Raw genomic sequence first — 16,513 nt, forward strand, 5'->3', positions numbered from 1 at the left:
ACCTGTTATCAAAAACTCCCACTTTTTGCCCAGTGCAGACGTGAGTGAGTGACGTCCTTTTCAAAATCAGCGTCTACCTTTGTATCCGTCTTTCACTTTTATTGTTTTAAACCAGAACCGACAGATCTCCCCCAGTCCTCCATCACTCTTTCTTTCTCCTCCTCCCTTCGTCTGCTTTATATCTGCGTCTAGTTCTGTGGCGACAGGTTGAAACCCAAAAGGACAATTTCTCTTGTCACCATCGCCACTTAGCTGTCCTCTGTTCTGCCTGGTGAGATGGCAGTTTAAACTGCCGGCTGAATAAAACATTAACTTCCTCACCCCGCTACCATCTCTCCGCCGTTGTGGGCTTTACAGCTCGGCTGACAGCAAAGCATCTCCACTGGCGTCTCCACGGACACAGAGACATTGACTACCATTGTATCCAGATTAAATGGAAGCGTAATAGGCACCCTCGGCTGATTGGCCGGTAATTTGAAGGAGTTGTACACAGGTGCAATTTGTAATATTTTCAGTAAATTAAATTTTTTCTCTCTCTCTCTCTATCTTTCTCTCGCTCTTTTCCTTTAACACTGGCTCGCTCTGTTTTTTTTTTCTTTTCTTGTTCAGCTGCTTTCTCATAGATCTCTCCAACCACAGCCCCCCCACACCCGCTGTCTCTCTCTGCCTCTCTCTCTCCATTTTATTGATGTACGTTCAGGCACCCATTAGGGCTTCCTTTTTTCCCTCTAGTGGAAATTGCAGCATGTTAATTTTCACACAAATTACAGCAATAGCAGGTATCTCTATTTGATACATTATAACAGGAGCAATCAGGGATAATTGAGTGCCTTTCAGATGGTAACCGGCGCATTCACTTCAATTCAAAGCCAGTCCATTTATCGTCTAATCGCTCTTTAAACACTGAATTTCTGGGAACAAAAATTCTTGTCATAATTTTGCTTAAGTGTATTTGGAAATCACAGTCCTTTGAGCAAGGATAATTGAAATCAAATCCCTTTCACGGGAGCTGACATTTCTACATTTCCCCCCAATTGAAATTAATTTCAAAAATTGAGCATGAATATCTTCAAATAGCAGGCAATTATACCTTTCAATGGGGAGAAATTATGTGCACAAAAAGTGGAGACATCAACGGGCGCTTCAGTTAAATGTCTTTGTTTCCCACTGTGTTTGCCTTGTAAAGATTTACATATATTGACTCGTTATGAAACCTTGTGATGCCGATCGCCTTCCTTTTCAGCTCAGACCGTTAAAATTAACTCAGATTGAAGCGTTTTTTTTTTTTTTGTTAAGCCTCATTAAAACTGTTTGGAGATTTTCTCCTTTTTTCAGCTTCTCCTTTTGCAGCTGCACAGATCTGCATGAATTGAAAGAGTAGCCATTTTCGCTGAGCTTAAAAGGAGTATTATACATCTTTTAAATACAAGCACCATGGCCTTAAGGAGCTAACTAGCGCTATATATGTAGATGATCCACATGATAAGTGTCAAGTCATTCATTTACAGTATGTACAGGCACCACACCGTAGACTCAAACTTGTGCATTCATCATTTCCTTTAAGAGTCCCTTAAAGGTCTTTTGGGCATCTGCCTATTTTTTTCCACGTCTGTGACCATATTGCACGGCCTTATGGTGGTAATAGTTGACACTTTGACTCTTTCCCCATTTTTTTATTCTCTGTCACTTCATCCAGGTCTTCCGGCAGTCCGTGTTTAGGTTGCACTAAGGGGTTCGGTAGTACGGCAGTGGGAAGTGTTCCCTGGCTGCCATGTCTTTATCAGGGGGCTGCAAAGGGATGGGCGATTGGGATGGGGGATAAGGCGGGGGTCTCTGGAGAGAGGCAATTTCACAGCTGGTTTGCTCCTCAGTCACTCGGGCCGAAAATGCTGCAGATTTGTGGAGAAAATTGAAATGGTGTCAGTACAGGAACAAAGCATTGAGCCGTGCAAAGCCGCATATGGGAGGGGCCTCTGTTTGTGGGGTGGGGGGGTTTAAATTAAATAACGTTTGACGATGTCTTAGTCACACCCCTTTTGACACCTGTCAGCACAGCTGCAAAGCTTGTCCTGGCCTGGCCTTGCACGTATGTCCACTTATTGTACTGTATTTTAGGTTCCTACGATCGTCTCCATGTTCGCAGGTGTTTTTGAGAGAGTGGTTTGCATCCGGCGGAGAGCCTGTTTACTCACACGTGACACTGGCGCTGATTATCAAAGCTCCATTATGGTCGCATTGCTGAATCGACAGGCACGGCTGTTGACCAGCCAGTGCATTATGGGTCAACAGCTGCTGGGCTCATCGGAAGCTGTAGAGGGCAATTAAAAGCCGGTCTGCTGAGGAAAGAGCCCTTGCTAAACTCCCACGGCACCCACATCGCTCTGATTCTATGGTGACATGAAGAGACTGTGACCCAATAACAGCAATTAACATAAAAGTATAATGGCTAATCAAATTGACAGCAACAGTTGTTCATCAGATCCACACACGGTGCCTTATCAAAACAAACTATTATGAAAGAGGTAATTTCAGAGCTTGACTGTCTCTCTCTCTCTCTCTCTCTCCCCGTTCTCTTTTATTCTCTCGCTCGACCTGCGCGCCTCTGGCAGTTAGACACATGGGTAACGGTAATTACAGCTGAATTTACAAACCAAACACCGTTTTCTTGCATTGTAAGGAGAGAAGGTGGGTAGTGCACTGCCTGTTTTCAGCCAATCAGACCGTTTCATGTGTTTTATGGCTATAACGTTGGGGTTTGACTGTGCTTGTGTTTGTCACCATCTGTGACAGTGGAGAATATATGGCAAACAGTTCCTATCTTCACAGCTGTAATTAACACAGGTGATTCTTCAGATCTCACTGATTGAGTCTCGCCAATCTCATTACGCTTCAACCTTTCAATTCCAGTGACAAAGACATGTTTTACTGAACTACATGAGTATGATTTTAGCTAATTGGTTTTTCCCTTTTGCATTTTTTTTTTTTGTTTTGTTTCATTGAATATGCAGTGAAACAATCAACATCTATCATGTCACTAAAATTCAAAGACAGATCTATACAGTAGCATTTATGCCATGACCACACTAGCCTTTTTATTTAATTGGCTTCTATTCATACACATGCCAATGCGTCAGTCTAGTAACGCAAGATCCAGCGATAAATTTCACCATTACAAAATATACAAAATTTCAAAAAGTTTGAACACTTTTTTTCTTTAGCAAATCCAAGATGGAGGAAGCATTAGGTTTGCCATGTGATGTCTTGATTATATATTTATAATATATGTGTAACAGAACAAGGTAGTTCAGTTTTGTTAAAGGCTTTTCAAAGGCTTGCTTGTTCCTATAGACGGTTTCAGCAGTAACAACACAAAGAAGCGGCGTCCGTGGTCTACACATATCTTCCGGTAAACTCCGCTAAGAATAAATACAATAAAGTACTAGTGTTGTAGTTCTCGAGTTCTTGGTCTCGTCTTGGAATCGACCGCATTTTTACTCTGTCTCGTCTCGGTCTCAGACAAAGAGGACTCTGAATTTTTTTTCAAGACCACAACTGATGGCACATCACAAATGTATTTTTTATCATTCATTTTATGCAGTTTATTCAGGTTTGGCATATGATGTTGGCATTGTTTAAGTTTCTCCCAATGACAATTTTTCTAATTTTATTACTAAAAACGCCTGCATTATGTTAAGTGGATGGCAAGCCATGGAAAGACAGTTCAGAATAAATGGTTAAGTTGATTTCAGCTCTTTAGTGTTTGTTCACTTTTATTTGCTTATAGACAAAAAAACATTGCAGATATGTGAGAATTTATCTGATTATTTTATCAACTTCTCTGATGACATACACACACACACACAGGCACACACACAGACAAGAAGTGCCTAATCATATGCATATTCCACATTTTATCAAAAGTGTTTTTAATGCAGTGACTTGCAATGGTCTTGGTCTTGACTTGGTCTCGGGCTGTCTTGGTCTTGACTTGGTCTCGACCCTTTAAAGTCTTGGTCTTGTCTCGGTCTCGGCCTGTCTTGGTCCTGGTCATGACTTGGTCTCGGTTTAGGTGGTCTTGACTACAACACTACAAAGGACTTTAAACGTAGTTTGTTATATAACATGCAAAAACAACACGTAGGTTACCTTGGAAACCAAAACATTTGTTATTTTCGACGAGGTATTTGTTTAAGAGTTCAGTTTAGCAAATAGTCAGACCATTAAAAAACTGAAACCGGAAGTAAAGGTCGGACCAGGCGCGTATCGCGTCACCGCACGTGCGTCTGATGAAACAGTCTATATAGCTCAGTGGTAGTCATGGGTTCGAACCCAGGAAACACAAATACTGCTAAAAACGTATAGCTGGTAATGCACTGTAAGTCGCTTTGGATAAAAGTATCTGCCAAATGCAAAATATACTTGTGTTGTAACACAATTTTGTACCGTACCACATAAATAAAGCCAGTCCTTCCAGAAAAACGCAAAGTTTTTTTGTGATTGTTGCAGGCAAAAATCCTTGACCTTGGCGGCACGTTTTCTTAAAAAATGCAATGGAATATGCAGGATATTTATGCAGTTTTATGCGATGAATTTGCGGGAACTTGCAAAAACTGTTTGCAGCTTTTGCAGCTTTCAATGATGTTCACGTCGCGTAATCACGTCACTTCATAACGTTCCCATGGCAACAGGGGACATGGCTGCGCTTGTGTGAGGTAAATGCAACAATTTTGAACTTTCTGCTAAGATATATGTGATTTTTGCTACGAAAATGCGGGGATTTTGAAATCATGCAAGCCCCACATATTTTGAGCACGGAAATCTACAATTTCTGCTGCGAAAGTGCGGCGTATTTAAAAAGAAATTAATCCGCCGACTTTGACTGATTATTCGTTCAATCATGCGATTGCATAATCGCTTTTTTCTGGAGGGACTGTAAGGCACTCAAAAGCACCGGTGTTAAATAGGGGTTAAATAATTATGACATAGCTGAATTACAAAAAAAATTATTACTCAAAAGCATCCTTTACCAAAATTAACCATGGTTTTTCTACAGTTAAAACTAAAAAAACATGGTTACTGTAGTAAAACCATGGTAACCACAAAATAAAAAACCATAGCTAAACCATGGTTAGTGTTGTAAAACCAGGGTTTTGCCGATAGTAATCAATACACCAAAGAAAAACATGGTTACTACATTTTTACCACAATAAAACATGGTTAATTTTCATAAGGGATTACATTATATATTTACGTTATCATTTTTAATTGCGCAAAACTATTATATATGCAATTTTTAAAAAAAACTTAAGGAAAGCGTACACTTATAAGTATAACCATGTTTGGGAGGGTTGATTGAATAATGTTGATTGCGACTGTATGTATAACTTTCAAATGCAGAAAGTCTAGTGTGACCATGGTATATTATACGTTTTTTTGTGGTATGATCTGTCATTGATATAGTTTAACGTTGTCCTGGATTTTTAATAACCTTCATTGTCTTCAATGCTCTGGTTGTCACAATGCCAGAATTCAGTAAATCCACTGAACTTGATGCCAGTTTTAGTGCCACAGCAAAAACTAATATGTACTTCAAAGTGTTTCGACAAATAAAAACAATCAAATTGTACCCTTTAGACGTTCCTCAATTAATTAACTATTCTGTTTAATAAGTGACAATTGAACTATTTCATATTATTGTTAAATTAAGGAATGTTGTTTAGCAACAATATCAGGTATTCAATAATTATTCATTTAGTAACCTGAGTTTTCTTAAAATAAACTATATTTAGCATGTTACATTTGCATATAAAAATAAACATGTTGACAATACTAATATGTACATTTTCTTCCCTCTCATTTTAGTATTCTGAGAAAGCCCTGTACAACCAGCTGAGCTTCTACAGATACATCTTCGACTGGGATTATGCCATCAACAAGGTCCTGTCAGTGGAGGATAAACGTAAGAGTGCACATAAACATTAACATGCGTTATTGCTAATTGTACCAAAAAGGTTCTCGCAAACATCGCCTATAAGCGCTTGACCAACACACATTTCCATCTCTACACACACACACACCTCACGTCGGCTGGAGGCGGCCACGAGGTTGGGTTAAGAATCCTCAGATCCTCGAGTCGACAGCCGTAATTCAGGCGACGGATTCAATCACGGACCGGCGCGATGCGGAATGCAAAGCGGTCCAATCAGTTGGAAGGAAAAGGGGAGTGAGAGAGAAAGGGCCTCCTCTCATCCCGTAGGCTCTCGGTAATAGCGCTGGCTATGTTGATTGAAAACAGTTTTTAGATTTTGGAAAATGATAGGGCAAGTAATTGGAGAGAAGGCTAAAGGATAGCCCTTCATAAATAATGGGACATGGAGCATATGTTTTCAGCCGGCCGTTGGAGGATCCAGACCGCTCATGGCCGCCGCTAGCTGAGCAGTGGCTACTTACCCACAATCCGTTTTGATTGATGTCACTTGATTAAAAAGGACCTCTTGGAATAGACTTATACATTTATTTATTTATTTATTTTTACATGTGCCGATGAGGTTCCGAGCCAAGCGGGAGAGCCGTAGATAAATATAATGTGTAATCAATAGATGACCACTCACGACGTGGAGCAGACCGAGGGGAGAGTGAATGGGGGGGCGAGGGCCTAACATGATTATAGACTTGGCTTCTCTCTGGAATTTTATTTCGTTACTTTTCCCGTCTGTTGTTTCTGCGAGTAATTGTGGCCAATCTGTGGCGTTCTGTCAACCACACTGCCCATCACTGCAGCCAAGGCTCTAATTCGTGGAGGAGTGATTTTAACCCTCTCGCCTTGATTTTCACCAGGTGCAATAAGAGGTGACGTTTCTCCTTCTGTTCTCCTCCTCCTTTTTTAAAATTTTTATTGTTTTCTGAAACCATATGTATTCTTATTTTTTCATTTTAAGGTTTTTTGTTTGTTAGCGCTACATCTCGCTCAAATACTTCTATAATAAAAGTGGTTTTGCGCAGACATCTGCATGCAGCCAATTTCATAACCCTGCTTTTTGTGCATCATCTGTGCATTTGCCTGAAATGTAACACACTACTGTTAAAATAAGTCATGTCCGTACGGGCTTCGCAGAAGAACACTTGACCGTATACGATAAGGGCTCACATTGACGTGAAAAGTAAAACCCTACCCTAAGCTTATCATTTGTCTTTCCCAGTTACTTCTGTGCAATTTTAACTGTGTTTATATACATGGATCTTTGCCATTGGCATGTGTACATGCATGTGTATATTGAGGGATTAGTGAAGGACATCACACACACAGCACTGAAGTATAGCTTTGAGACGGTTATCTCCCCTATCACTATAATACTACACATTACTGTATTATAGACTGCAGGGTTTATAGGGGTCTAGGGGTGAAATTATAGGGCTGGATGGCATGTACTTTCTTTACCTGGTCCAGTTTCTTATTTAGACCCTGGGATGGAGCTCTGCCATTGTATGGGTTGTAAATTTACCATCTCGCACTGGACATCTGTGCTGATACCGTGTCAGTTTATCTGCATGCAATAGTGTAGCTGCAGTTATTAGATGTTCAGGTCATTGCAGCCTTGTTAGTTTTTCCTGATAAAAGACTAGCAAAAAAGCAAGACAGTTAATTTTTCTTGCTATTTTCAGATTTATTTCCTTGCTCGCTAGAGGTCGACCGATTTACTGCCAAATAATTGGCAGAAATTACAGCTTTTGAGCTGTTGTAAAGGAAACCATATGAGGCTGGACATTACTGAAACAGATTATTTACATTGATGGTTGAGTTCATGTTGTAATGGGCTCTGGTTTATATAATTCTAATAAAATTGTATTGTATAATTTGCATATCATTTATAATGAGCAATCGCTGATGATCTACTGATGAATTGCTGATTATATATTTTTTTGTAATTTACTAAAAAAAAAAAAATCTTTTTAAATAAAATCATCCTACATAATTAAGATTGAAGAAGTGTGGTCGTGTCAAAGTGAAATCTAACGTTGATGCTCCTAATCTCATAATTAGATTGAGGCTTTACCCTGGATTTCACTGACAGGGTCACATATGATATGCATGTACTATACGATTTTTATGTTCAGGGTAAGGATAATATCATACAATTTCTAGACTTTTTAAGCACACGTGCTAAACTGTTCGCTTTAAATGCTTATGTATGCGAATGTTGATTCATACCAAAATGCTTTTTTGCATAGTTGTGTTTGACACATGAAAACGTCTCTGGTTACGTATGTAATTGTTGTTCCCTGAGAAGGGAACGAGATGCTGCGTCTCCCTTGCCATACTTCCTGCGTCCCTGTAACACCGTCTTTGGCAATATTGTAGATAGCGATATACTCTTTGGCTTCTGTGTCACCCTGTCTTTGTTGTTAAGCCTCACCATTGGTTGAATTTGATATACACATTCCTCCTGGATACGTCCCCAAAGTGTCACCGCAGTGACGCAGCGCGAGTTCCCTCGAAAGGGAAGTGTAACAATGTATCTTAAAAGGTAACACGATGTAACCTTGCTCTCACTTGAAATGTGAGTTTCAAGGGTCTGGGAACCCTGTATATTGCAGCTTGTCATAGATCGTTGCAAGAGTAAACATAGTGTTTCTGCAACTAGATTTCAAAGTGAAAGTCCCAGTGGGTTTTTTAGTCTTGTTTATACCTGCTAGGGATGTGCATGTTTGTCATTTTGATTAATCTATAGGTCTGAAAAACAAGTACTCTATTAACTGTGGGTGGGGCAATCAAAGGGGCGGGCGTACACTTCATGGTGAAAATATATATTTTTTTTAATTAAAAACACTTAAAAAAACTACATTTTAAAGAAACTATGACAGAAAAATTAAGGCATACTAAATGAATTAATGAATTAAATGTTATTAAACAGAAACCTCTAACAGGAATGGCTGCGTGATGAAGTGAAACTAAAGGGTTAATAAACACAAACTAAAGCACTTTCTATATGACGCACTCTACATAATATTAAGCCCTATACACAATGTGCATCTTTCTGCACTAAATGCAAGACTTAAACTAAGTTATGTACTGGATTTAAGGGTGGTTTCACGGACATGGATTAGCTTAAGCCAGGACTAGGCCTTAGTATAATTATGAAATATAACTAGTTTTAACAAACATGCCTTACTAAAATCATTACTTCCATGCGTTTTGAGGCAAAACAAAGGGCACTGATGTATTTTAGGATATGTCAGTGCAAGTTGTTTTCGGTTTGGACATTTATTTTATTTTATTTTATTTTAGTCTAGGACTAGTCTAATCTCTGTCCGGGAAACCTCCCCAAAAAGTTTAACTCCTGTGGTGGATGTGCACCACAACAGCGCGCTTTAAAACACGTCCAGCCAAAGCACAAGCTTCATAACATTTAGCAGCTTTTGCTATCATTTTAGCAATTAGCAGTGTCGTGTCATCCTCTCACCTGTTCTCAGTCAAGATGTAATGCTTGTATGGCTCTCTGGTATCTTTTGACATTTGATGTTTTAATATGAGGTGATAACCCATTGAACTTGTGAGGGCGCTGTACATTTTGCACCTGACTGACTGCAACGTTAGTTTCGTTTTACCAGAAGTGAATCTAAAAATCACGGCATCCTTTTAAACCATAGTGCCTCATTGATGTGAGGTGTGTTCGACTACACAGCGTTGCGCGGATCGACGGGTTGTTTGTTTTTGAATCATGCATGGTACTGATGTCATACGCTGGTCTGCGCAGCTCAACACGACATCAAACACGCACCCAGTCTTTACTACCACAGGCCTTTGTAATGCTAACCAGACATCCAAATGCCGCCATAACCACAAAAAAAATAAACCCACAACGATCGTCGTACTCGAGCAATCAAGTACTCGTGCCCATGCCTAATACCTGTGTCCTCTGTGGCTATGTTTACATGCACAAACTTTTGTCAATCCGACTAATTTACTCTGATTGCAGGTTCGACAGTACTGTTTACATGCACCCTAAACATTGCAATCTGTTTAAAATGTTCGTTTACAGGTACATTCTATATAATCTGAACCAAATGTATGCGCAAGCGCACAACCAGGATTGCCAGATTTGCGTATCAAAACCATCCAAATGGACTATTCACAGCCCAAATGCTAATAGCAACTGAACGAACCCCTTTCATCTTTAACCCACAGAAAAGAAATCAAGCCGTGGAAACGGTTTAAACAGTAGCCCAAATCTGAAGTTTATAAAGGCAGAGGACTTGGCAATGTTGCGCACATCATCTCTGAATAAATGTACAAAGTCAAAGCTCAGTTGGAGAAAGTTGTTCTTAAGAAGTTTTCAGATATAGGCAAAGACACTTTTCGAAAGGCAAGACACTATTTTATTGCTTTATCTAATGTTATAAAAGACATGAACGCTGCAGAATGTACAGCACGTGACCCCATTACCATCATAATGCATTTTGTCATCGTCTTGCTCTGCGTGTTTCTGTGATGAGAATAATGTGATACGTAAATATATGACGTAAGCTTAAGCACAGTTCTTCTGCGCATGTGCACAAGGTATTTTTGCATGTGATTTGTGAAAATAATACGATTCAACCGTTTACATGAATACTTTTTTCTTGATGATCAGATCACAGATCGGAGTATACCACCCCTTTTCAATACAATTGAAATTTGCATCTGATCGACCTCAATCGTATTGATTAAGGTGTTTACATGTAGGCTTTTCAATCCGATTAAGCCATCAATCCGATTACAAACAGATTATTTGGTTGCGTGTAAATGTAGCTAGTGAACCACGTCTGTTACCCGGATTTAACTACTTTTTATATAAGAAGTATAATACTTTCAGTGAAGAGCTAGACAAAGACCAGGCAGTCAAAATCAAGTAATGAAAGGAACCAAAACGGCACATAGATTAGCAGTGTAAAGGCTGGGATGGTTGTGTTTGTAAACCTGCTGTACTGTACCCCCAAAGTGCATTTCAGAAGTGCATTTCCAGCGATTACCAGACCAAAAGTAGAGGATTGAGCTATGGTGCTGTTGATGCCAATGGAAAGGTTTGGGAGTGATGGGGGAATAAAGTACAGTTTGAAAACTTTTATCTGCCCTCGTCTCTTTCACACACACTCACTTTCACACATACGCACGCCTTTTTGTAATTTACCAACCACCTCCCCCTCAAACGGCGAGACATTTAGTGTCGTATCTGCCAGATTTTCTGTCTCTCTCTGATGACGGAGGAATTGCTTTTAAAGTGGGCATTATGCCAGACCAGCAGCACAATAGAAAACCAATCTTCCCCCTATTCTGTGTGCTCTGCTGTTATTGTGGAGCTTTAGATAACTGGAGACGTACATCGCTGGCAGATTGAGCGAGAGAGGGACGTTTCTGCTGGACACTGGGGCTGAAGGTTAGAAGCCTCCAGTTGTCTTCAATCCTGGTCACTGGAAGCAGTCTGAACAATAGAAAGGGGTGAATAAACCTTTTGGCCCATTTGGGAAGTTAAGCCTGAAGAAGCGTTAAAATTACTCGTTCATTTGATGGAGTTTGCTTTGAGGTGGTTGCAGTGTGTGATCTCGGCCAGGGGTGGTGCTGTGGTTCGGTTCTTGGACGGTGATGGAGGAGGGCCGTGGTGAATTCATCTCTCTGTTCCTTGATGGTGAAATTGCTGGTCAGTGCTTTATCCATTTGCAGTCTTTTCCTCACTAGATTACCTGATTCGTTCAAAGAGGAAAGACTGATGGAAATTGGCCTCCCAACACCCTCCCCCCTTCACACAAATACACACCCGTTCACACGCTGAAAGCAAGGTAAATGAACGACAGTGGTTTGCCATATTTCTGTATCCAAGCGAATCACCAGAGCTCATTTCTCTACCTATAACCTGTTGTCCCCTCAGAGACCCCTCATTCATGTGATTTTTTTATTATTTAAATCATTTTTTATTGTTAAAAATCATAATAATTTTGATTAATCCCCAGATTTTATGGTTGCCACAGCAGTCCGCCAGTTGCCTCCTTGGTATTATTTATAAACGTTTGACACAAATTTCAGTTCATCCCTTTTAAAGTTTTACATTTTGCCGTACAAGACTTTGCTTTGAAGAACATTGCACCCCTATTCGATTTTTGCACAAATTTCTTTTAGATAACCTTTCTCCATAATCAGGGTTCCCACGGGTCCTTGAAAGTTTGTGAATCTGGGCGAAAAAAATCAAGGCCCTGGGAAGTTTTTGAAAATAAGCATACATGGATACAGATCATTGAAAGTGCTTGAATCTATTTTATGCTAGAAGTTTTCTGGAAAAAATCCATATTATTCCCTGTATAGTGTAGGTTAATATCATAAAAATTCAAGACTTTTTAAGCACACGTGCTAAACTGTTGGCTTTAAATGCTTATATCTTCTGTATGCGAATGTTGATTCTTACCAAAATGCTTTTTTGCATAGTTGTGTTTGACACATTAAAACGTCTCTGGTTACGTATGTAACTGTTGTTCCCTGTGAAGGGAACTGTAACAATGTATCTTAAAAGGTAACACGATGTAACCTTGCTCTCACTTGAAATGTGTCACTTTGTGCTGCGCCATGACTGCTTCCGTCTTCCATCATCTCGCTTTCTGATTTGGATATCGTTTCGTTTCACGTGATAATCTCAAGAGCGTGCACATGTCTCTCTCTTAACACCTCACACCAAGGGAAAATCTGATAAGATAATCCGTAGAACCATCAAGATAAAAGGGACATAGCGAGGATTGTCGGAATGGGGGAATCGGCCCAAAGTCAGCCCGATGATCTTATCTTTTTGTGTGTACCCAGCCTAATGTGTTCACACTGCGCACAGCCCTAATTTAAATCGTATCACCTGTGCCCGTTACACATCCAGATCTTGCATTCCTGTGTATTTCTAGTCATCTTGCATCTCTAAATCCACTGAAGTCTCTGCTAGTGGTCGACCGTTAGAGGGTTTTAAGTGGACGATACAGAGTTTAAGAAAGCAATGTGGCCGACATAACACAAATGTAATAACAGTACTTTAAAGAAAAATTCATAGACTGCAGATCTAGCACCTGACGGTAATGTTTAAATAAGACTTTGCTGCACGTTGGAGTGTCTTTGTGTAACACAACAAAACTTTAAAAAAAAAGACTTTTTAAGCACACATGCTAAACTCTTCGCTTTAAATGCTTATATCTTCTGTATGCGAATGTTGATTGCATATTTGTGTTTGACACATGAAAACGTCTCGGGTTACGTATGTAACTGTTGTTCCCTGAGAAGAGAACGAGACGCTGTGTCTCCCTTGCCATACTTCCTGCGTCCCTGTAATGCCGTCTTTGGCAATATTTCAGATAGCGATATATTTCCTGGCTCCTGCATCATCCTGTCTTTGCCGTTACGCCTCACCATTGGTTGAATTTGATGTACACATTCAGATATGTTTACCCCTGGAGGCGTCCCCGCAAAGGGTCACCGCAGTGACGCAGCATGAGCTCCCTTGACATGCATCTTAAATGGTAACACAATGAAACCTTACTTTCACTGGAAATGTGTCCCCACATTTAGTCCTTGAATTTAAGGGTATTGGACCAGAAAAGTCCTTGAAAGGTCCTTGAATTTGAAGTTAACTAAGGTGTGGGAACCCTGCTTTTCATTAGAAACAACACATTTAAAAACATAAAGATTTATCAACCAATTGAAATGATTTATCAGCTAATGCAGATAATTAAAAACCTCCAAGGATCACGTCTCTGTACAGTATTTGTACCATTTAAAAGGGCAAAGTCTTTGGACTCCCACCTTTCTGTCCGACTACCTTCGTTCGTATTCACAGTAGCCCCAAAACCAGATTATATCGCACACACGCATTATGTCTGCACACAGTATGCGTGGGGTGCTTTTTCTTTGTGTGTATATCCACGTACGCCTGTGTGCGCGTGTGTTTTAGAAATGAGACATTTAGATGCAGACTCTCCGAGTCTGATCTACATGTAAACCACAGTCCTCCGCCTGATTGCAGCTACTGAGTTAAATGTGGAGGCAATTTCATACACGGCAGGAGTCCTTCCATAATAAAACAGTTTTTTCTCGAGTTTGGAAAAATTAGATATCCCATATCAATGAGTTTCAAATCGTGTTGAACTCTGATTTCATTCTTTTCATGAAGAGCAATTCATAACGTCTTTTTAAGCAAGCCCTTTGCACCCCACGTTCCATATTTCTCTCTCTCTTTCTCTGCCTTGCCTTCTCTGTATCTTTTGCTCTTTCTAATTCACTCTCTCCCTCCGCCGCGTCTCGTCTTTAAGTGTGGGCAGTGTGATTATGTTCAGGCAGTAATGTAATTTCACTGCATTGATAAAATAGAAATTGTCCTTTATCTGTGTGCTGATAGTGCTCAATTTGCAGGCGAGCTCCTCTGCAACCTCTTCAGGGCGCGATGCGCGTGCCCTCCCCGTCCCTCCTCCCCCACGCTCTGCTTGCCTTGAGCTGCTGGAAATCCGCGGGTGCGATTGTCAAATCAATTATTCATTCTGTGCAATTACACTCGCACAAAGAACTTTTCTCTGCTCGGAATGATGATTAAATTAAAAGCTATTCCAGCTGCCTGATAACATCTAATAGAATATTCATAAGCAGCCCAAATGGAATGTATGATCCCCATTAACTTCATCATGCTCACTTAATTACATGCTTGTTATTGTATTTACACCTTGTTAGAGCACATGGAAGCTGATACACTCTCTCTCTCTCTATCTCTCTCTCTCTCTCTCTGGACTGGCTTAGCCAATACCCGCCTTCTATTTTCTCCTCCTGTCCGTGTTCTCCTCGTTCTTTTTGCTGTCTGCTCCTTTATCCCCTCACGTCTTCCCTCTTTTTTCATCGGTATCACATCTTTTCTCGCTCTTAAAAATGCTATTTATTTTAAACGCGACCCCTGCCGGGCCGGGAGGGAACGCGGGGTCTCTGACAACCTCTGTGGCTCTTAGGTTTCTTTTATACATTCCACGCACGGTGATTGAGGGAAAGAATGAAGAAGAGAAAGGAGGAGAGAAAAAATTATTTTCTCCCACCTTTCAAAAATGATGACATGATTGCTTTCCCTTGATCATGCATCATCATCTTTCTTCAACCCCCCCCCCCACCCCTCCTCAGGTAAATAGTCCCCTCTCTCTATTCCATGTGCCTGTATTCTGTTTTCTTTTCGAGGTAAAACGTGTTCGATAATGGTAGATGATGCTACGGATTGTGTTTGGAATACCGTCCCACTTTTTTATGTTGGGATTTGGCCATTTTCTGTGTTTGACCTTTCTTCCCCATGACTCTGTTTCTACTACACCTGCTAATGGAGACAGGCTGTGATTGAATCCGAGACCACCAAGTGTGTGCAAAACACCGGCAAGGAGCAGATTTCGTCGTCTTTCCTGCTTCGATATTTCCTGCTGTGCTTTAGTCTTTTGGATGTGGAATTGCAATATTAGAACATTTTGTGTTCATAAATAATGCAGCAACGTGTTTGTTTTGCATTTGCAACTGCACGTGAGCTAGCTCTAACCTGGCCATTTTTGTGCTCCAAAAAAGATTTTTCTTGAATAAAAAAAATGTATTCCTTTTATTTTCTGGAAGGAGCCTTTTGCAAAGACTTGCTTTTTTAACAAAAGTCTTTGGTTAAAGGCTTTCATTCTGTAATTCTCATTCAGTTCTGCTAGCTCGCCGATGACTCCCCTATCGTCTCTATGGTACTGAAGGCCCTCCTGATGGGATAAATGACCTTGGATATCGACCCGATTGCATGACCCCGTGGCCCCCTGGCAGAAGAGTCTATTTAGTTTCTGAAGACACTGTACCCCTCTCACCACTGCGCTACCCTCAAACTGTCTGGATTGCTGGTTCCTTATCGATTCTCAAAGACTTTCATTTGAAATGATACTTGATAGACCTCTCCAAGCACATGTCCGTGAGCGTAGTTCGATATTATTAATGATCTTTTTTTTTGTATCAGTTTTGCCTTGTTATGGATCCACTTCAGCCCTGACTGCTGCCAGTTCGTATGTTTGGGTTTGCAATGAGGTGGCTACGAATAAAAAACAAATGTGCATTTGGGAACATGCCAAACTGCAGTGGCCAAACTATCTGACCGTATTGCGTTCAATTTCACTTTTATCATGTCTTAAAGTGACACTCCACTTTTTTTGAAAGTGTGCTCATTGTCCAGCTCCCCTGGAGTTAAAGATTTGATTCTTGCTGTTTTGGAATCCATTCGGCTGATCGATGGGTCTGGCGCTGCCACTTTTGACATGGCTTGGCGCAATCCATTGAATCTGATAGGACCATTGGCATCGCGCTCAAAAATAACCAAAGAGTTTCAATATTTTTCCTATTTATATTTTTTATACTCTCTGACGTAATAATCAAGGACTTTGCTGCTGTAACATGGCTGCGGGAGGCGCAATGATATTATGCAGTGCCCGAAAATAGTCCCCTGCTTTGAAAGATATTAAGGGAACTATT

General features: G+C 40.4%; 1 protein-coding gene across 2 annotated transcripts in view; it reads left to right on the plus strand.

Annotated features, from left to right (window-relative positions):
• The window catches only part of pola1 (polymerase (DNA directed), alpha 1), a 54,476-nt gene that overhangs the window by 36,565 nt on the left and 1,398 nt on the right, over positions 1-16,513 (plus strand). For both annotated transcript variants that reach the window (XM_073863835.1, XM_073863836.1), the window contains exon 36: positions 5,863-5,959. In XM_073863835.1, the coding sequence (XP_073719936.1) occupies positions 5,863-5,959 (97 nt within the window). The remainder of the gene's footprint in view (positions 1-5,862; positions 5,960-16,513) is intronic.

Source organism: Misgurnus anguillicaudatus, chromosome 25 (genome assembly GCF_027580225.2).
Source record: "Misgurnus anguillicaudatus chromosome 25, ASM2758022v2, whole genome shotgun sequence".
Taxonomy (NCBI): Eukaryota; Metazoa; Chordata; class Actinopteri; order Cypriniformes; family Cobitidae; genus Misgurnus; species Misgurnus anguillicaudatus.